The 24,039-nt window shown below is 34.7% G+C and overlaps 2 protein-coding genes across 2 annotated transcripts in view; one reads left to right on the top strand and one right to left on the bottom strand.

Annotated features, from left to right (window-relative positions):
• Window positions 1–24,039, top strand: part of LOC126978281 (protein furry) — a 166,547-nt gene that overhangs the window by 43,976 nt on the left and 98,532 nt on the right. The window lies entirely within an intron of this gene.
• On the bottom strand, window positions 917–21,673 carry LOC126978290 (rhodopsin, GQ-coupled). Its single transcript, XM_050827040.1, has 4 exons — window positions 20,792–21,673; window positions 11,746–11,823; window positions 11,113–11,347; window positions 917–1,668 (listed from the first exon to the last, which is right to left on the bottom strand). The coding sequence occupies exons 1-4, from the start codon at window positions 21,596–21,598 to the stop codon at window positions 1,427–1,429; spliced, it is 1,362 nt and encodes a 453-aa protein (XP_050682997.1). The 5' UTR covers window positions 21,599–21,673; the 3' UTR covers window positions 917–1,426.

Below are 24,039 nucleotides of genomic sequence, written 5' to 3'. Positions count from 1 at the left end.
GGTTCTTTGGGACATACTGCTAGTATGTAACTACATAATTTAATGGATTATCATCATAATTAATGCTTAACACTATTTTTGAATAACAAATAAAATCATTTAAATTATTCCGACTCTAAATAATGAACAGACAGCAAGTCGACACATAATACACACGACGCAATCTCGAGTAAAATGGGCGATAAAAGAGGAGCAGTTTGCAATAAAATCTTTATTTTTTCCGGGACGTAGACATGTATCATTAATAAATTCCGATAGGGCTACAAATATACATCCACTCACATTTTTTTTAAATAAAGAACGTTTGGGTATTCATTTGAAAAAGATTTAACGAGAATATTGACACGTAATATAAGTGCGTTGTAACGGCAATTTCATAATTACAAGTCTCCTATTGTTTAGTTTTGTATTGATAAGAAATTGGAAAATAAATGCCATAGAAGGATATTTTATCTGTCAAATAATATCTTTATTTAAACGGCGCCGGCACAAAAAATATCGATTTTACACAACATTAATTATGCGTAGGTGAACAGGAGTGTATTCGTTAAGGCCAGACAATGTTTAAATTACGGGTGAATTGTTTGGTATTACTGCTTAAAATTATTAACAACGCTATTCAATTTAACATGTACTGGAAATTTTAATTGGAGCATCGGTTGTATCGAGTTTTCGTAGTACTGAACGCACGTCATCACATGCAATAATAATAGACCTTTGTGTCGCTAAATTGGTTCTGTTCTGAAATTTGACGTTTAAAATGTCTGTAAATTGTGAATTGCTTTAGATTATTTAATATATTATAATAAATTATTAAAAAGTATAATATATTAAATTATTTAGTGCGGTTTGTGCTATCTGTTAATAGTTATTATTACAGTAATCGACAATTAGTTGACATAGCTACTTTGTGAGATAGCTGCACGATAAATATATTAATTTAAAAAATATATTACGCTTCGGAAAATAATAAACAAATAAAGATACTATTAAATAATAAATAGTATTAGGTTATATAATGACAGACCGTTCAAAATTGCTAATTGATAAAATATGTGAGTTCAACTTGTCAACTTTGTTCAATTCAATTACCGGTCGTTGTCTAGACTCTAGAGCGGTGAGTGAAATGAATGCACAGGTATATACTCGGATGCAGTTCGCATATTACACTGTACGCAATACAATGCGATCGTTGCATGTGGCAACATTGTTAAGTTCTATGCATCCAATAACATCGCTCGAGGTGGGCGTTGAGCCCCCAGTATACCAAACAATATCCGGGATCTTATTCATAGATACTGGCCTTATACTTAAACCTGGAAATACACACCTACACATAAACAAACTCCTCTTTTATACACCCGTTTCAAAATAGCGTTGTGCATATTGCGTACGATTTTCCGTTTTTGCGTTTTTGAGTTCGGCGTCAAATGCAAGTGTTTTGAGTGTTAAGGACTCGCATTTCGATGTTGTTACTAGGCAGAGCTCCAGCTGTGCTTGTTGATGCTGCGTCAGTTCCACCCCGCTGGCGGTTGTTATTGAATTTCCATTTGGTGATGAACGGTTCTTGTTTCTTGATGCGTTTTATTGCCGTAGAGTTCGGGCCAGATGTTGCCAACTTCGAGGAAACCTCGGTACCGTTGCTCATGAAGGATACAGCAGATATACCTAAAAATTAACGGTATTTAGCCAAATTCTTTAATATTTAGTTTATACTAATATTATAAATGGGTAAAGTTTGTGAAGGGGGTCATCTCTGGATTTAATGAACCGATTTAGTATAACTACAAATAGAAAACAATATTATTTTTTAATGTCATAGGCTATATATTAACCGGAAAATGAAATTTTCTTGGTGATCGGATTGGCAAAGTAGTTAAAGAAACAAACAGTCGAATGAAAACGCACAGTGCCCTGCGGGCCTACCATGAACTGTTATTGCGATTCAATTGACAACCTAAAATGAACTGCTTTGCTATTTCGTACCATGACGTGATTAGAGCTATCTAATTTAGGTTGACGTCAAATCAACTGATTAAATCGCAATGATGTCAATTGAATGTCAAAAATGATATCAACTGAATCGCAAACTGATTTAGTTCGTTCATTCATTCGTACCATGAGGTGTTATTTCAACCTAAACTGGATAGCTTATTTGTCAAAGTGACCGATTCGAAAAAAGTTGCCACTTCCTTAGAGGCAGTAAGGGCCCGGGCTGTAGCCTGTTCGCAAGAACGAATTTAAAAAATTGTACTCTGTGGTCCTGTCAAGTCAAACATCATTGGAGGTGCGTTCATAACTCGTTATTTTTACGAAAACACATAAGCAAACATTTAATTTGTAATTCAAAGAACTATATTTATTTATATTACTATTATTTAATAAGTATAAAAAAGGGCTTAATGGTTTATAATTTGACGGAATTGCGCAATTTTAAAGGGTATTTTTAGTATTTTCTACGCAAACCGCTAAAATCATATCATTTTAGGTTTCGAAACGAAATTTTATTTCGTTCATTCTTCATAAGCGATCCAAACGCCATTCAGTAAAAGGCACTTCATGGTACGAATTTTAGTGATTCAGTTTAGGTACCTAAACTGAATTGCATCGGATTCGCATCGCTTATTAAAAGTTGATGGTAGGCCCTCTGATCTTCTTGAATCTTGGCGTCCAATTAAAAAGTAGACTAGTAGGTAATTCATTTAATTCGTAAAGTTACAAAGTTAATATGATGGTAACGTTAACAATACTAGTCTGTTCGTATCCAACTGACTATCGCGCGACCCTCTGCTACGCGACCGTACAAAGCCGGTCCTATTCAAAGCCGGTCTGTCCACGCGACCGTCTTAAAATGGCCGCTTAACACAGCGACTGTGTCGCTAACAACGTTTCCTACGAACGCTGGTAAATGCGCAGGAAGTCGCGGGTAACAGCGAGTCTTTAAGTCTCCGTTAAAAAATTTTTGAATTTGGAACAACCACGAATTATTATAAGCCTAAAATCAATGAAATATACTTATTCACCTATTCCATTGAGCTTAACTGTACAAGTTAGATAAATAAACCGCTATTCTGACTAAGGTTCTAGTCTATCTGTAATCGTGGTTGTCGTTAAAAAAAAATATTCACTTATTTAAAGTATTACTATTTAAAGTTATTATATTACTATTATTAAAAGTTTTTCCAAGATAAATAAGACCATCTATGAAAAGACCCCAAATGAGTACACTCAAGGAGCGAAAATAGCTACAGAAATAAGTAGTAGAAAGCTCAAAAGAAATCATATATCGGACTTCTACTGTAAATCAGAATGGCTTCCGCGCTGTTAGGGACAGTTCCACAGGCCATTAAAAATTTTGAAGACATCTAGTTGTGAAGCCGTTATCATATTTAAAGGGACGAATAGATTTTTCTTAACAACATAAAAACATTTACCAGAGTGAGGCTCTTCTAATAAGTCCTGTAAGAACAGGATGCCGGCTAGATTATGGGTACCACAACAGCGCCTTTTTCAGCCGCATTATTGTGTTTCGGTATGAATGGCGCCTTAGCTAGTGGTGAGAATTAACATCTTATGCCTCAAGATAGCGAGCGCAATTGTAGTGCCACTTAGAATCTATGGGTCTTTCAAGAATCCTGAGAGCCACTGCATTGTAATGGGCAGGGTGTATCAATGAACATCAACTAAACGTCCTGCTCGTCTTGTGGTCATAAAAAATGTTGATTTAAACTAATGACAATTTGTTGTTTGTTTCCTTGTCACTTCTCATTCAAGCTTATGATTTCCGAAATATTGATAAACAGTTAAAGTATAATTTCAAAATTCATAGTTAATATTGATTTTCTACTTTACAAAAGTCATGTACAATTTACTCATTCTTATAGTACATACAATAGCGATGATTTCCGATTGCCTGAAATTTTCCCCTTTTTGAGTCCATATGAAACATAAACACCCGATCAGGTACACATCGATTTTAATAATATAAAGTTATTTTACTTTATGATCGTCGCGTAATATAAATTCTCTTGTTTGTGATTTAACTTTATAATAATCTGAACACAATATCTGGATTGGATGTCAAAGTGATCGAATATCAACATCGTTGAAACAGTTATTATCAAACTTATTCAACACTTACTAACTTGCCTGTCTTCACTTATTACAATAGTTAAATACACGACTAAAATAAATTTCCCAAGCGTATCAATCAAAATTTTGGATGTAAAACAATACATTTCAAGTTTAAGTTATTTGCCACTAGAAACACAGTTTTGGGGAATCGTGTACAGGAAAACATTGTTAACATAAATGAGCGGATGACATTGAACTGTCAGTTCTGCTCATTAAACTTAATCTGTCAAAATTTGAGCGAGGAAAGGATGTCTTTTAAGTAATATAGTTTACTACTAGCTGACTCGACAGACGTTGTTCTGTAGATAATAAAAAAAATACTGTTTTATAGGAATTTGCCAATAATATTTCAAAACATCAAGAATTATTTCGTAAAATATGCTCTCTGTAGTTATAATGAAATTGTTTCAGAACGGAACTGTCAAACCGTACGTCATTAAATTGTCTCATAGAAAATATGTCCATACAAAACAAATATTAAAAATAAAAATAAATATAGGTCCCAAATCGAAATAAAAACTATCCTATCTCTCAAGTTGGACTAAACTGCACTTGATGAAGTAATCCCTATTAAAATCCGTTCAATAGTTTAGGAGTCCATCGCGGACAAACAACGTGTCACGTAATTTATATATATGAAGATTGTAACAAGGCTCCCGAAGTCATAAACGTATTAAAAAACATTTTGTGATAAAGCTTTTTATCAATACTTACAAAAATTGTAACGTGATTATATTTCATTTAAACTCTTAGTAAGTTCATTTTTTCTTTCTTTTTTATTTAATTCATACAATTTTACTAAACGTCCAACTCAGTAATTGTGTTTTTTTTTTTAAATATAAGTTGTCGATATGTATCATATGTGTTTATTTTAAAGGATACTAATGAATTTAATTTCACATTTTAAATTTAAACTCAAAACATTTTTTTAATTCATTTATCGATAAGCCCATATAACTCCTGATTAGCCTATCTTTCAAACGTCGGTCAGTAACGGTACGATGAGGGCGAGATGCATCTTTGACATCAAAATTCCCGGATTTGGAAATGCTTCAATAACAAACAACCTTTGTTTTTTTGTGCTGCAGAAGAGTCGTCATTTGTTACCTAATGCGTCTTTAAGAGAAAAAATACAACTGTTAAATTTGAGTGTTGCTTTTTCAACGTATTCTTGATAATGTTCTGTATTTATATAAGCACATTATGGAATTTACTAGAAACTGCGACAATCATAATGTTAAAAAAGAAAACCCTAGAAAATATACAGGACAAATGTGTTACCAAATTCAAGAGAATCGTTAAAAAAGTTTGCGTGGTAAAGGTTATCATAAATTATTTCGGCTATGTCAGTCAGGCTATTCAATTATAAATGTTTATTGTTGGATGAAAAACATTGTTATATAACTATGAAAAAAAAAACACTGAGTATCTTACGCCCGTTCTTCTCAGGTCTGCGGCACACTATTTCGGATGGGTTGTAGTTTTATGGTTCATGAAGTGATTTTAAATCCTATTTTTAATAAAAATATTTGAATTTGAATTTCACACACCACCAATTTATTACGCGGTTGCCTTTTCTCCTATAGTATTAAATAATATATATAATTTAAGTTAAAAAATTACAAAATGATGCAAAACAAATTAATTAAAAAGTCCTAAAACAGGACTTTATATAACTATCAATATTGCGAAACATATATATACAACTTCCTCGATTGCTAACCCACTGACGTGTAGCCCATATCCGGGCTGAAATCACGTTGTGGTTATCAAATCTCATACATATTCTACACGCTAATGGTCTCGGAGTGTTTGTACTTATTTGATTGACATATATTTCTATTCAACAGCTATTCAATGAATGCGAATCTAAAATTAGTACCTGGACGATCGAGTCTTGCTCGGATTTTTAAGAAGTTACAAAACTTGAACAAAAAAACTAATAGAACATATGTATTCGAACCGGGGTCTTCTGCTTTCCGGATCACCCAATGTCCCATCTGAGCTATTATAGTCTTGTATGTAGTGGCGAAATAAACCTTTGTATTCTAATGTTATTGTGGCAGTTTCAGTTTCTCATTGAAACAGGGATAAAACTACATTTTTTTAAATTGAAACATAGATAGATCGATTTCTCGCCCCCGAAACTACCTGTAAACTAAATTTCATTAAAATCGCTGGAGCCGTTTCCGAGATTCAGATTATATATACAAGAATTGCTCGTTTAAAGATATAAGATTTACTCTAGGATATGGAATTATCTATATCAATTATTATTACATAAATTAAATGAAATTAATGCCGTGAGAATGATTTTTAAACATAGCTGCACTCGTCTCTAATGTGATTCCCGGGAAACTGTATACTTGTGATAATTTTAAATTTTTTGAATTGAAAACTTGTACATATTTGGAATTTTATAATGAAAAAATTAATATTATTTCTTTCTTACACCAGCAATAAACATATACCTATGTTTTTACAACAAGATCCCAGGAAATTTTCAAAACAAATGTAATACGAATTTCAAAAGAATTGATAAAAACCGTTTGTGTGTTAATGTCTACTATAACATAAACTTCTATATATACTTTCTTAATGACACCACAGATTGGGAATGGAGCGACTGCCTTCAGGCTATTAAATAATTAATTTTATTATTCCTAAAACTTAATTGTATTTAACCACATATATATAATGCTAGTACTTTTATACTGATAAATAAAGCAATTCGTGCGAAATTATTCCCTAACCGTGCAATTCAAAAATGCACCACGTTAATGTTCATGTTTTCGATTCTGCTGGCACACGCAATTTTTTTTAAAATATATAACACTATCAAGTCATGTACAGTAGACACAGCCCCTATAACTTCACTAACTAGGTCTTTGTAATATTAGTTATAGATGATCCTTAGTGCATGCCTCCTTATTGTGTTATAGAAGCTATCACAAAGTACGGGAATCCAGTTATGTGGTTTCTGTTACGATGGAATAGAATTGCCTCTGTAATGGGGTGCAGGGATCGTCCTCTAGCATTATTAGATTCGGCTTAGCCTCCCGACTACCTAGCCCGGGGCTGTTGTAAATGCTCCTTTAAACAAACTTATATATAGCACTTGCTACGCTAATGCAGCCCGACAATTTCTACCTTTGCTTGTCGTAGACGACAGAAAAGAAGACTTTTTCTTTTTCCGAGATTTCTTATGAGTGCAAGACTCGTACAATGAATATGAAAGTGTTGTTATTTATAACGCATTTCCGCAACGCATGTCTGGGTTAAAAATAAAATATATAAATATTATACTAGTATTTATTTTGATGAGAATGATCTTATAATTTCGATACACTTACGGCCGTTTCCAATATACTATCTACAGATAGAAAAAAATTACTACCTTCTACTGTTTTTTTTTTATGGTATATGAGGACAAACGAGCTCACCTGTTGTTAAGTGATCACCGCCGCCCACAATCTCTTGCAACACCAGAGGAATCACAGGAGCGTTGCCGGCCTTTAAGGAAGGTGTACGCGCTTTTTTTGAAGGTACCCATGTCGTATCGTCCCGAAAACACCGCACAAGGAAGTTCATTCCACTGCCAGTAATTAGCTGTCAATAATCTGTAGCTGTCGCAATGTACCCGATAAGACATTATTATCGCCTTACATTGGGACGCGTGAATTGCAATTTTCATACAAAATTCTATCGCCGGTAAGCTATACGTCGTCCCATTGACAGACAGCGTGTACGGATAAGGTGAATAACCGTCGACAAGTTTATTGGGACAGATGAGTCAACGATAGTTACAATTTTTATCTCAAGTAAGAGATAGACTGAATATTAGGAACGGCCGTTAGTACTCATAATCGCTTAAAATAATTCATTGAAAAAGCAGATTCGGTCGATCGTAGAATTAATTTTAATAAATTTTTTATTTTATAAAAGTCAAGTAGAATTGCGCAAAACCGTACTAAAGCACATTACGTAAGCGCCATTTTATTTGTTTTAAATTTGTATTAACTAGTAAATTAAATACAAATAATTATTGTAAAGGTGTAAAAAAACACAGAATAAAGTTAACAAAGGTTAATTTGAATTTACAGTATTGTGTTATTTTGTCCTTCAATTAGATTGTATAATATATCCAAAACAAAACCAGACCTGGCAGAAGACAACTTAAAAAGAAATAGATAAAAATAAATTTTTATCTTAAATCAGTATTCTAACATAATCTTTGAAACGTGTCCTTAAATAAGTCTAAGTAGGTGGTTGTCACTCTCAACGAGGAAAACATCTCGAATTTAGACGCAAAACAGACGAGTGGCTGTATTATCTGCCATACTCATAGTAATTTAAGGAATATTTAAATAGCTACTTAGTATAGCATTAAAAATGTTCACTCCTATTGTCACCTAAGGATTGCGGTGTTTCCGGGACGATACGACATGGGTACCTTCAAAAAAAGCGCGTACACCTTCCTTAAAGGCCGGCAACGCTCTTGTGATTCCTCTGGTGTTGCAAGAGAATGTGGGCGGCGGTGATCACTTAAAACCAGGTGACCCGTACGCTCGTTTGTCCCCCTATTCCATAAAAAAAAGGATTCCTAATAGGCCTAAGGAACACATAAGTTTAAATATCGTCGGACTTATACTTAAATGGTTTTGACGTGTAAAATATTGAGATTAGCGTGTCTATTTCTGTAATGCTAAATGCAATATTATATATTAGTTGAGTTTAAATAATTAATTATTAATAAGTTACGATAAATACATTTCAGTTTTAAAAGTTATTGATAGTGCACTCATTTTCTGCATGATACTGTATGATAGATACGTCCTCAACTAAAGTGTCTTCCATATCGCTATCTATGGAAGTACAGAAGAAAGTCCACCTCCTGTTTTAAACAGGCTGCCACGTTCATTAATTTGCTCGAGCTTTATTAACATAACCTTTGTTTTATATAGATAGAACTCTCCTTAGTAGATTAATGTATTCTTGGCTAAGTATTCCTTAGCCCTATGATAAGGAACGACTATGAGTGCGGCGGATAGTCGTTGTTGAATATAAAAATGGTCTTTGTTTGAGGCTCTTTCACGCCTAAAGCACTGATCGTATCGACGTGAAACTACCGCCATTCGATGGGAAGTTTATCCTAGATGGTTTATGGCTACTTATTTTTTATTGTATTTGTAATAAGATGAATAAAATTTATTTTATTTCCTTTTAAAATTCATCCAGCGAAGCGGGCGGGAACGGCTAGTTATTGGATATAGTTTATCGATGTTGAAAAGAAAACTTGGTGAGGTCAACATCATTACTGATAGATGGGCGGCGATTATCACGTAGTCATTTTTTTTAACGATAGTATTTACTTTGATTAACGAGAGTGCTACACATTTGATTAAAACACGTTTTAGGGTACTGAATCTGGGTGAACTGCATTAATATTTTCACACAAAAATAGAAAAAAAAAAACAATACATTTTGGGGTTCCCCATACTTAGAACGTGTTGGGTATCTATGTAGTAATATCTTCAAAAATTATATTGAAGTTATAAATTTCATTTTTTCTAAACGGAAGAGTTTGCTCGAGAGACATTTCCAAAGTGGTTTATTTTAGCTAACCCGAAGTTTCGTGACCTTTTGACCCATATTATTTGTCATTATAAAGTTCGTCATTTATTACCTCGGATGGGGTATTTGCTGTACACAGGTGGTTTTTGGCAAAATTTACCGACAATATCCTCTTCTTTTTTGGTGGGTAGTTTTGGGTTTTATTAATATATTATTTTATACGATATTTAAGAAGATAACGCGATACAAACTGATAGACGACATTAAAAGGAGAATTAAGTGCGCATAAATGCCGATTGTTCAGAATTGCTATGTTATTTTAACTTTTTAATCTATAATACATTGGTCTCTATTAACAGTAACAGACGGTAGCCACACCGATGAAACGTGAGTAAAGACGTATTAATAAACAAAATTATAAAGAAATTTTGTGAGGCAACATTTAAAATGTTTATTTCTATTAATTTTTCTCTTAATATTCTTTAGGACCAGGGTTATAAATGGTTGGATTTAGAAAAGTCGTAATTTTGACAGTAAAAGCAGGTTATCAACTGTAAAGTAGATGAAGCCACAACCTGAGAGTTGAACAAAGCATACAAGATTTTATAAGTCACTCGAACGGTTCGCTCGGTTGGGAGAGCACTCGCACGGAACGCGAGAGGTCGTGGGTTAGAGTCCCGCATCGTTCATAAAATTTTGTTTACAATGTTTATTAATCCTAGAAGTGAGGGTTATTACTTTTAAAACATAACAAATTGCTTACTATACAAGCGGTAAAACATTTTATAGAAACGAAATTATTGTTCTTTCCATGCAATTATTTAACTGACAGTGGTCGGTAGCCCTCTTGTCTGTTCTCGATGACCTGTCAGTAAAATGCCACAGCGGTTGGTATCTACGGAAACAGTTTTCAAGTACGTCATGTGGATAAAATCGCTGGGTGTAGCATAAACGTTCTATTGTATGATAACCAAGGATTTATTTACCACATGAGTAAGTACTAAACACTTGTTCTACAAGGATGAAACTAAAGAGAGAGAAAAGTACCAACAATTGTTCAACGCCTGCTTTTTTTATGAAAATAAGGGACGAGACGAGCAGGACGTGATACGCCCTGCACATAACAATGGAGTGCCGCTCAGGATTCTTGAAAAACTTCTGAGCGGCGCTATACTTGCGCTCGTCACCTTGAGACGTAAGATGTTAAGTCTCATTTACCCAGTAATTTCACAAGCTACCGCGATCTTCACACCGAAACACAGTAATGTTTTCACATTACTGCTTCACGGCAGAAATAGGCACCGTTGTGGTACCCATTATCTAGCCGGCATCCCGTGCAAAGGAGTCTCCCACTGGTCTGCTTTCAAAGTGTCAATGTTTTAAGGATAATTGGAATGTACTTACTTGAGATGCTAATTGTACGCGGTGGGCGGCAGGTGGCGCGACGGACGGCGTCCACGCGGCGAGCCTGTCTCCTCAGATAAGGAATGCTCTGGAGAATCGCTCGTCGGAAGTTCTGTCCGCTGAGGCAGTATAGTATGAAGTTGATGCCGAAGTTAGTGTGGAAAAACAAGACGGATAGAAGTTGCAGAGCCATCCAACGATCCTCAATGTGGCCACTGTTCTGTTGGCAGCATACCTATAACAAAACGTGTCAGCTACAAATTTATCCTAGTGAGACACTAACGGCCGTTCCCAATATTCAGTCCATCTCTTACTTGAGATAAAAATCGTAACTATCCTTGACTTTTCTTGCCCAATAAAATTATCGACGGTAACTCACCTTATCACCTTATCCGTACACGCTGTCTGGCAATGCGACGACGTATAGCTTACCAGCGATAGAAGTTTGTATGGAAATTTGAATTCATGCATCCCAATATAAGGCGATAAGAATGACTTATCGGGTATATTGGGACAGCTTCAGATTATTCACAGCTAATTCCTGACAGTACAAGGTTATCTGTATCTGTAGATAGTATATTGGGAACGGCCGTTAGACAAACGATACTTTGATGTTTCAATTATCGCACGTACTTGAGATGGACTAGTAGAGGCAGTTGATGACCAGTTGGTGGCGGTCTGGACACTGAGAGATGCGGGATCAAACCCCCCCTGCAACAAATATAATTAATTTGATTAGAGAAACAGTAAATCAACAAAAACCAACTCGTAGAAGTCGTTCGAAACTTTTCATATCAAATACCAAAAACAAAGTATGCAGGAACACTATAGGACACAGGTGAGAAAATTTCAATGGTTGCGATGTCCGTCCGTCCGTCTGTATCAGTAGACTGTATATTATACACGGCTATGTTAAGACAGCTAAAATAAAAAAAAAAAACAATGTCACGAATTAAAAATTAACAATATTTTATATTGCGCCCTTTTGTTTTGCCTCGTGCAAATTAGACTTAACATCTTATGTCTCAAGGTAACGAGCGCAATTGTAGTGCCGCTCAGAATTTTTGGGATTTTCAAGAATCCTGAGTGGCCCAGCATTGTAATGGTAAAGGGCGTATCAATTACCATCAGCTGAACATCCTGCTCGTGTCGTCCTTTATTTTCATAAAAAAAGTTACCTTTGTTTTGTATAATAATTGTAGCAATTTTATTTGGTATTATTCAGTAATGTTTACAGTAATCTATATATTATATATATAAATGAATTGCTGTTCGTTAGTCTCGCTAAAAATCGAGAACGGCTGGACCGATTTGGCTAATTTTGGTCTTGAATTATTTGTGGAAGTACAGGGAATGTTTAAAAGATAAATAAATAGGAAAATGCTCGGAATTAAATAAAAACACCAAATTTGATTTTCCTTTGTTGCGTACCCCTTCGAATTTATTGACGCAACGGTTTGACAGTTATGCTGTGAAACAATTTCATTACAACAACGTGCATTTTTACGAAGCAATTCTTGATGTAATGAAATATTATTGACAAATTCATAAAAAAACATTATTTTATTTATTATATACAGAACGTCTGTCGGGTCAGCTAGTCTATATATATAAATATGAATTGCTGTTCGTTAGTCTCGCTAAAACTCGAGAACGGGTTGACCGATTTGGCTATTTTTAGTCTTGAATTATTTGTGGAAGTGCAGAGAAGGTTTAAAAGGTGAATAAATATGAAAATGCTCGGAATTAAATAAAAACAACAATTTCATTTTTCCTTTGATGTGACCCCCGTCCTGCAGAAATCAAACTGAAAGAATACTTTAAAATGAATAACTAATTTGAATTTTTATATCATTAACTTTCTCAGGAGGTAAAACAGAAACTTAATTTTAGCTAACCATAGTTGGTAGATTATTTACAATTTTTAACAATCTATCAGATTGTTTTTATCTTAATTGATAAAATATGGCGATACCTTCATTTAATATAAACTTAATAATGTTTCAAGAAATAAAGATTGTCATGTGTGTACGCAGGGGTCGCGGGTATCAGCTAGTATTAAATAAAATAAAAATATCAAAAATTTAAGTCGATACTTTCAAGTAAGGAATTTACTATGTACCTTAGCAATTCCTTGTGTGTACTAGACACAACGTTTATGATTCAGGGACACTATTTGCTCACCGATATATCAAGGACTTGCATGACGTAAATCCATCAGTAACAGTTCTTGTTGCTCATAAAGTTCCACCAGGCTGGCAACTTGTTTGAAGGCTGTCTAGTATGTTATTTACACAGAAATATGACAACTTCTAACCCATTAGGCATCTAATAAAATAATTCGATGAAAAAAAAAGCCCGCTGAGTTTGTTGCGCCCATTCTTCTCAGGTCTGAGTCAATTTTTTTTCAAATTCAAATTCAAAAATACTTTATTCATGTAGGTCACAGAAATGACACTTATGAATGTCAAAAAAAAATATATAATTATTGTTTCTTATTGAATTTACCGCTACTTCGTAAAGGGTTTAGCTAATGAGAAGAAGTAGCAAGAAACTCATTGCCACTCTTTTCAGTCAAGATTTACATTTTAGTTGTTATACAAATCATTTCAATTACAATATATGCAAAGTGACGCAACGAAAATACTCAAAAGTCAAAAACTGAAAGCCTTACATGAGTAAGTCAAAAAAAGAAAAAAAAAAGTAAATTAATACTTATAAACACAAGAGTTATTGAGTATAGTAGATGCATCAATCCACACATACCGTAAATAAATAGAGGCATTATGTGAGCATTTCATAAATAATAAAATATATAAATAATAACTTTAACTTTTCATTTTGGAATGGGTGGTAGTTTTTTGACTTTCAATAAGTGATGTCACATCCTATTTTGAATAAAAATATTTGATATTGAATATGAAGTAAAAGACACAGATCTGAAAATGTGTCATAACTACACCATAATACTGTAAAGTTGAAAGTTGAAGCATTGGATTTATTAAAAAATAAAATGGCTCCCGGCATATCTTGCAATACCGTAACCCTATAATTTTGCCGTGGGGTGTATTGATTGAATTAATTTGCGACAGCATTTTTGCTTTGATACGTCAAACAGGCAAAAGGAAAAAGGAAATATACGATAATAAAACAGCGTGCGATTTTAGTTTATGGTTTGAAAATATTTGATGAATCTCTGTTTCATTAAAACTGAATGATTTGACCAAAAACATTATAGTTATTATACATTATGCTTATTATTATAGATATTTTACCAGTAGTAGGCTCCTCTAAATGAAGTGAAGCAGTAATGTGTAAACATTACTGTGTTTCGGTCTGAAGGGCGCCGTAGCTAGTGAAACATCTTATGTCTCAAGGTGACGAGTGCAATTTTTGGGTTTTCAAGAATCCTGAGCGGCACTGCATTGTAATGGGTAGGGCGTATCAATTACCATCAACTGAACGTTATGCTCGTCTCATCCACTCGACATCACTGTATTTTTTTTATGAAAATAATGGATGAGACGAGCAGGATAAAAGAAAAGATAGGCTAAAAAACTTTTTCGTTCCGTATCGTTTTTATTATTTAGTACTAGCTGACCCAGCAATCGTTGTTTTCCCGATTTTAAAATAGCGATACAAAAGTAACTGTTGATCGTAGATGGGTGAAAATTTGAAGTTGTATGTATTTTTTAAATTAAAAAAAATTGTCAAAAAAATTTAAAAAAAAAATGGCGTGGACCACCCTTAACATTTACGGGGATGAAAAATAGATGTTGTCCGATTCTTAGAACTACCCAATATGCACTCAAAATTTCATGAGAATCGGTAAAGCCGTTTCGAAGGAGTTTAACTACAAATACCGCGACATGAGAATTTTATATATTAGATATAGTATAGTTATTTTCAGCTAAATCAGCAGCCATTAAATGCAATTTCATCTCGCCTTTCATCTAATGTAATTCAAAATGAAAGCAACTTCTCTCGCGATATCTAACGCAAAACTATTGCTCGAATCTGATTCGGTTTGCTTGTGCCGTTGACAAGCTCAACTTGCTAATTCTAAACTCAACTATTCATGTTCATAACTTGCATAATCCAATAAGCAACTCCATCATATTTGAAATTTCTCAGTGATTTCATCGTTGTAACAATAGACAGATTGCTATCACCGTTTAATGACAGATTGTCTGTCTGTCTCTTGTTCCGGCTAATCTCTGAAATGGCCTGACCGATTTTGATATACTGGCAGGTAGCTGATGTAATAAGGAGTAACTTAGAAGTAACGAAAGATATGTAACATTAACATCGTAAGTTGAAATGTGCCACGATAGTCAGAGAATATCTTTATTGGTTTGAAACTTTAATAAAAGAATACGAATGTGAGGATTCTATAGGAAATGTAATGGAAAGATGTTTTGATGGTTAATACTATCAATATAATTCCTGTTTTACATTTCACAAACTGAGTGCGAAATATTCAGTCGAGCTTCACAACGTTTACATAGTTTGTGAAGGGAATTTATTGTAATTTATTGCCAGTTGGCTTCATGGGCGGCTGGTTTTTCATTGACCATCAAGACTATCCGTAGCATATCAAAAGAATATTAAATGCAAGTCATCGCTATGTAATGGGTTAGTGTGTAGGCTGATTTAATAGGCAAGTATAATTCATTTACACCATGTTAAGCCTCGTTACAAAGCAATACATTACTTCTGCAGACAGGCGTTATGGGACTAGCCGATTGGCCTTGTATCATGAGTTTTACTTCACAGCATCATTATTACTCCTGATTGAAGTTTCCTATTATGTCTTCATTTTGTTAAAAATTATTATTAAAAGGTTTTGCTTATACCGTCCAAGCGATACCGCTGAGAAAAACTTGTACGATAGCATATATTAGAAATTAGCTGGTTCCCGGTACGCTTCGATTAACCCATAATAATCTAACAGTGTGTTTCAATGCTGCACAAACTGATATCGAAAGACTTAAAGATTAACTAATCAATGGCTCAATACAAAATTTTGTACTTAATAAGAAATAAATATTATTCAATTCAAAGATAGTTTTATTACTTTGTTAGGTTAATAAACAGTTTCCTTTTATATCAGTTCTGAGCTAAAATAGCCTTTTAAGATAAGGAAACGAACTCCTCAAATCTGAATATACTTCTCGTTTGATTTAAAAAATAATATTGTCATCAATTTACTGATTAGGTTACGTACTTTCGATATGATATATACGACTATGTTCGCCGGAGTGGTCATGTCGTCCACTTTAACGCCCACACCATCATATGATTGTATACTACACGGAACAGAAAGAACTAGTGGAAGTGGCATGTGGGCGTTATCCTGTCGTACAAATGTACCTACTCGAGGCTCAAGTGAGACCAGGCGTTTGATGTCAAGTGAAGCATAATTATCGTCAAAAAAAAATACAAATATGCTTTATTGTGTCATTTTTTACTGTAGAAATGATAGCCGCAATAAAAATATGTCCAACAAAGGGATTTCCTAACATCGGTTATTATAATTTTCCGATTTAAATTCAATTAATATTTTTTATGTGTTGTGAAAAATATACAATTAAAAATGAACATTACGACGTATGATTCATTTACCTTTACGTTTAATCGATGTAACTTATGTTATAAAAATATCTTGCTACTCAACAAGTCCATGCATGTACATATCGATATAATTTTATCGAAATAAATTGTATTCAAGGTTTGCTCTTTTCCATGCATCATGCGATAAGGGTGTAAGTAAGCATTATGGTTGTGTTAATTGTGTACAAGAGAGACTACGATGAATTCAAATTAATAGTTTTAATTATCTCTTAGGTACAGATAATAATTATTTAACAAATATGTGTAAGATTCCAGTTAAACTAAATAAGAATTAATTTTTAAATATAGAAAAACATTTTTTTTTAAATTAGAATTAATTTTTAAATATAGAAAAATAATTAAATTTTAATATTTGGCATATATTGATGTTCCACCGATAAGGTTGAGTCGAGGTGGAGTAGACGAAAAACCTCATCACATGTTTTTAAATTAAAATAAGGGACGAGACGAGCAGGTCTTTCAGCTGATGGTAATTGATATGCCCTGCCCATTATAATGCAGTGCCACTTAGGATTATTGAAAAACGCAAAAATTCTAAGTAGCATTTCAACTGCGCCCGTCACCGAACGACTGCGGACGACCCATATAGCCGAATGGCCCTGACTACTTAGCTAGAGATCCCGGGTTCAAATCCCGGTAGGTGCAATTATTCATATGATGAATATGAATGTTTGTTTCCCAGTCATGGATGTTTATATGTATTTATGTATGTTTAAGTAAGTATATTGTATTAAATATATCGTTGCCATGTACCCATGGTATAGGCTATGCCTAGTTTGGGGCAAGATAATTTGTGTAAAAGTGTATGTACTTATATTATACCTTGAGACATAAGATGTCAAGTCTCATTTGCACAGTAATTTCGCTAGCTACGGCGCCCTTCAGAACGAAACACAGTAATGTTTACACATTACTGCTTCACGGCAGAAATAGGCGCCGTTGTGGTACCCATAATCTAGCCGGCATCCGGTGTAAAGGAGCCTCCCACTAGTAAATACGCCGCGTCATGGAGTAGAGAAAATACGTCATAGATTGTAAAACGTAGTTCGAAAACCATGAATGCTGTGAATGTTTGCCATCATTGTAGCATATGTACATAATATTATAAAATATCAAGTATCATAACAGGATTATCAATACTTCATCAGTACTTATAGCTTCTCTTTTTATTAATAATTTGTTACTACTTGTTTTGGAGTTTATTTCCGCACGCGCTTTACGGATGGGGTTATACACTCTTTGGTTTACACACAATAACGATGAATACTTATAAAAAAAACTTTGTTTTATGCGTGTATGGCTTCCCAGATAATTATAATATTGATAATGTTACTTTCCAAGACATTTCGTGTATGCTATATTGATTTTATTTGAATTGAGCTAAATATTGTCAATCATTTATCAACACTGACTAGATCATTTCTAGTTCTCACTAACCTTGCGATTTGTTTATTCATTTTTGTACCTACAACACTTGTGTTTTGACAGAAGTCAAATCTATGGTATAGTACCTATAACTTCAAGTTTTTAATATGCTATCTTTCTCTAGTATGTAAGATCTATTCATTTTTAATTTATGTATTTGAGAAACATACAGTCTATATAATAATAAATACATGAAAACAATTTTAAATGCTACAGTTTGTGTATCTGTGCGCGCTTGTGTGTGTGTGTGTGTGGGCGCTTGTTCCATTCCGTTCCATGCCCATTACAATGCAGTGCCGCTCAGGATTCTTGAAAAACCCAAAAATTCTGAACGGCACTACAATTGCACTCGTCACCTTGAGACATAAGATTTTAAGTCTCATTTGCCCAGTAATTTCACTAGCTACGGCGCCTTCAGACCGAAACACAATAATGATTACGCATTAATGCTTCACGGTAGAAATAAGCGCCGTTGTGGTACCCATAAACTAGCCGGCATCCTGTGCAAAGGAGCCTCCCACTGGTAGATGACACAAATAAGCAAAGGACACAATATGTCATATAATTTAAGTATCCTAGACGAGTTATGATCTTGCTTATTAAATTTACATGACAAAATCTAAACCGTTTTATAAATTCCCTTTTCAAATATTTAATTGTAATATTTGATATCGCGTTATAATTAAGCGAGCGATTTTTATTCTTTAAATAAAAATTTTGAGGGTGAGTCTGAAGGAGCTCTATCGATCCATTAGTCGACATAAAATTCGTTCATTTTTAATTAATTTTCTGTAGATATCGTACGAAACTAAACAAGATATATATTGCTACAAGATTAAAGTTTTTTTTTATTTTATGAAAATAAGGGATGAGACGAGCAGGACGTTCAGTTGATGGTAATTGATACGCCCTGCCCATTACAATGCAGTGCCGCTCAGGATTCTTGAAAAGCCCCAAAAATTCTGAGCGGCACTACAATTGCGCTAGTCACGTTGAGACACAAGATGTTAAGTCGATGATGATTTGCCCAGTAATTTCACTAGCTACGGCGTCCTTCAGACCGAAACACTGTAATGTTTACACATTACTGCTTCACGGCAGAAATGTCGGCGCACGGCGCCGTTGTGGTACCCATAATCTACCCTTCATCCTGTGTAAACGAGCCACCCACTGGGATACAGCTTATAATATAAAAATAATTAATTTATTACTCTTGTCAAAAGAGTGTCCGTTGACTGTTGCTATGAAGTGTTGGAGGTGGTAATTACTTAACGTTACGTAGACAGCGCGACCAATTACGGGAAAGCTATTTTTACTTACCATACTCATGGATCTCCGCCCATGTCTAGTTATCGAGGTCTGTGGACTTACCTTTCTATAACACTTAATCGTGCTATTCGCCAATTTAACGCATCCTATATTTATGATACACATCCGAGATTTACTTTAGCAAAAAAATACGTAAAAGTAAATAATACGCTTGCACACTCTGAAATGTATTTCCTTTGCATCAGAGTGGTGGCGGTGGTAATTACCTAAAGTCACCTAATTAACATCCTTGTTGATCTCATATTATCCATACCGTAATTGTTTGTCTTTACATCTGAGTTTTAGTGGTGGTAATTACTTAACGTTACGTAATTGACATGTTTGTCTGTTTCATAAGTATTTAAATACCATCACTGAAATTTCTTTGTCTTTATATCTGAGTGCTAGCAGTGGAAATTACTTTTAGTCACGTAATTAACACGCTTGTTGACCTCATCCTTATTTATCAATCCTGCTATTCCCTTGTCTCAACACTTGAGTGTTGGCGGTGGTAATTACTTAACGCTACGTGACCAATCCCGGAAAGCAATTTTTTCTTAATTTACTCATGGATCTCTGGTGAAGACAAATCTCTTGTTGTGGGAGGTCTGTCGATTTACCTTTCTATAACATATTTATCGTTTCATTCGTCAATTTAGCGTGGCGCGTCCTATATTAATGATACACATACGAGATTTACTTTGGCGCTCACCCCGAAGTCGACTTGACAACGACAAATGTCTTTGTACATCAATAAACACATATTATTCTGGCACAATGTTACGTCTGCCGGGCTCAATGTTGCTTATTGTATAAACGTAACCACCGTTTTTGGCATATATTTATTTCAGAAGTATTCGTTTTTCTTTTTCGAAATGTTAGAAATGATTAAATATAGCGTCAGGGCCACCATTCAATCTATTGTTCACAAATTTTAAGATACGGTAAGTGCACTTTTTGGCCTCGGACGGTCAAAATTGCAACTAAAATAGACTCGATCGAACTGTATCGCAATTGATGTAATGAAAAAAGTAAGAGAGCTGAAGAAACAATCAAATAGATGAATAATTAACGTGATGCTAAGCCACGTAATGTTGCTATAGGGAAATCCCTCTTTCATTTCTCGCATTGTTTGCATACTAACATCTTATAGAAACTGCGTATATTTTATTCGCTGCGTCGATGTTTGAAAAAATTCGCGTGCTGCTAAAACATATATTTATTATGGTATAGAAATATTTTGAAGAATTGAGAGTTAAATGATCGCTTAGCACCATGTTTATATTAAATATATTCAACTCAAAATACTTACCAAGTTGTATGTGTAGGCGAGGATCCGTAGGGCGTACGCAGGCAGGTTCAGAAAGACGAACACCGAAGATACAATCAGCAGCATTCGTGTGACGCGCTGTTGTGACCGAGGGCAGCCCACAAGTCTTGAGGCACGGGATCGATCGCCCAGAGCCAGCCGCTGCACCTTCATGAGCTGGTGACGAGTACTCTCCAGACGGCACACCCCAGTTATTATCCACACGTTCAGCAATACTATCAGACTCAGAGGCACCGTGAACGAGACGATTGTGTCGACCACGTTGAAACTAGCCGCTTGCTCCAAATAACTTCTGTCGAGGTTGCAGTCGTTTTGAAATGGAACCGTAAAGCGCAGTACCGGCAGATTCATCACGAGCGCCGCTAGAGACAACCCAATGATCACGTGACGGGCTCGTCTCACCGTACACCAAGCGTTCCGACGGAGCGGGTATAAAACGGCCACGAAACGCTCGACCGTAAACGCTACGACCAGCCAAGCGCTCGAGCAACAGGTGACGTACGACAGATATACGAATATTTGGCAAAAGCCGACCTTGTAGAACAACGCCGTGATCTGCATCGCGCTCAGCCATGGCGGTATCAACTGCAGAAGAAAGATGGTATCGGATATTGCCAATGCAGACAGATACTGGCTGGTGGACTGAAGCCGAAGTTTGCTGTTATAGAAAACGTAAACTGATAGCAGATTTCCTACGGAGCCCAATAAAATAAGAGCCGGCGTGTAATACAGGTACAGCCCGTTGGCGATGTAAACGGCCATCATGTCGAAGTGGCTGTTTAAAGGCATTGCGAAAGCCGATTATTCGTATCGAGTTTTCAAGTAAGTGCGACACGGCCGTGCGATGGTGCAGCGTGCGACCGCCGCACCTATCTACCGACAACTGAACGACGCGTCAGCCGCGGCGGCTATGAGGCACTGTGAGCGCGGCGCCCGGCATGCCTGCTACCTACTGATGACTGTCCCGCTTGACAGTTGGGACCCAACTATCCAGGGATCTGAGCTTTCGACGACGAAGTACTGAGCAGATCCCGCCCATTGCAAACTTGCCCACTTATACCACTCCGCCCACATTTCATTCAACGCACACATAAACTCCGCTAACAATTACAGCTTTAGTGTTTGAAATTATATATTTTAGATGTATCCTATTTAAGAATAGATACAATAGAATAGCTTTTAATTTATTGACGACTAGCTTTTACCCGCGACTTCGTCCTTGTGCAATAGTTATTTAGCGCAGCAATTTTTAATTTTTTAGAATACTTTAAAATACACATACAAAGTGCAGCGGTTAACTATAAATTGCTTATTTTAATACATTTTTATGAACATCTTATATTTTGTTTTTCCATCCTTTTTGCTAGAACATAAAGATTTTCCGGGTTTAATATTCGTGACCTATATAGTTTCCTATAACATTTATTACTTAATTTTCTCCTATAACTTTTAAGCGTTCTATTTTTGGACTAAATATAATCAAAATCGAAAAGCTAGGCATGAAAGCGTGACTTTGTTTGGACTTCCATACGAACTTTCATCCAATTTTTCATACGTACACATGTCGAAATTTAAAAAACGCTACAATTTTTATTTATTTCTTATATCTTATTGCCTAAATACAAATTTCATGATGTCATATTCGATAGTGACAAACTTCCATCCCCTATTTCAACACCTCCAAGCCTATTTTTCACAATAAAAGGTAGCCTATGTCCTTTTCCAAGCTCTAATCGGTCTCTGTACTGAATTTTGTCAAAATCGATTCAGTGCTTTAGGCGTGACAGCGTAACAAACAAACTTACATTCACATTTATAATATTGGTATGCATTAACAATTTTTTTTATACTCTACATGAATACTGATTTTATATTTCCTAGAAATTTTATATTTCTTAATCATTTTTAAATCAACAACAAATACAACTAATTCGTACCCTCTTTCGTGTTAAAATTAAATGAAAAAATTTAAGTATTCTTGAAATTTGTAGAATATAAGATGCACTTTATTTCAAATTGATTTTATTTTCTTTATGTTTTGAGTCTGTATTTTGTATGGCCTGAAATACTTGTGAAAAGTTATAAATATAAATTATCTTTTAAAACATACTTACATAAAAACGCTCTTTAAATAAAAGTTTTTTTAAACGTAATATTGACACACTTTTTACATTAATTATCTTGCCCCAAGTTAAGCATATATAGCCTGTGTTATGGGTTACAAGACAATGATATATTTAATACAATATACTTACTTAAACATACATATATTCATATAAACATACATAAATACATTTAAACATCCATGACTCGGAAACAAACATCTATATTCATCATATAAATGCTTGCACCTACCGGGATTCGAACCCGGGACCTCTAGCTTAGTAGGTAGGATCGATAACCACTCGGCTATACAGGTCGTCTATTGCTATCTATATAAGTTCCTCTGACAATTTTTTTAAATTACACTAGTTTTTCTATTTTTTACTTAGAAGTGTTTATATACATTTAATATTTTTTTGAATAATAAGTAGTAAGAAAATCTTATTGGATTCGTTTGATTCGCAATTATTTCACATGATTGCAAAAATATATGGATTTTATTGACAGATGATAATTTTCATGTTATAGAAACCACAGCAAGGAAATGTAAATGAGAGATTGGACATAAATTAAGTCTTAGATCCATATTTTTATCTGTTAGGTGCTACGCTAAAATGTTTAAGATGTACCTAATAAATATGTTTGATAATTACTTATTGGACACCAAAATTAAGATAAATTACAATTTGCACAGGTGAAGGAATTAGGGTTGTTTTAAAAAACTGCCGATAATAGTAAAAACTTTAAATTATAAAATAGTAATAATTTGTTTGAATTTTTAAATTATGAGTAATAAAATTTAAACTTCATAATTCATTCATGCATGAAAAACGCGTAACGCGACGAGTTTTTATAAAAATCCCTTCATGCGGCTTAAAAAGTTTCGACTTCAATGAATTAGATCGTCGGCATTAACGCCTTTATGAGGGGGAGAGTGGGCGGGAGTCTCCGTTGGCCGATTCGAATAGACTACCTGATCGAGCGTGACAGTTCTGTCTTCTACAATATCTATAAAATAAAGTGCTGAGCGGGTTTCAAGAAGTTTTCACTTCACGGCACGGAGCGAAGAGGTGCGATTCGAAACAATTACACAACACACAGTAGTTACTACTGATTAAGCTAAGTCA

The sequence above is a fragment of the Leptidea sinapis genome, chromosome Z (assembly GCF_905404315.1).
Source record: "Leptidea sinapis chromosome Z, ilLepSina1.1, whole genome shotgun sequence".
NCBI classification, from domain to species: Eukaryota; Metazoa; Arthropoda; class Insecta; order Lepidoptera; family Pieridae; genus Leptidea; species Leptidea sinapis.
The sequence above is the reverse complement of the archived record's forward strand: the minus strand, read 5'-3'. Positions and strand labels throughout refer to the sequence as shown.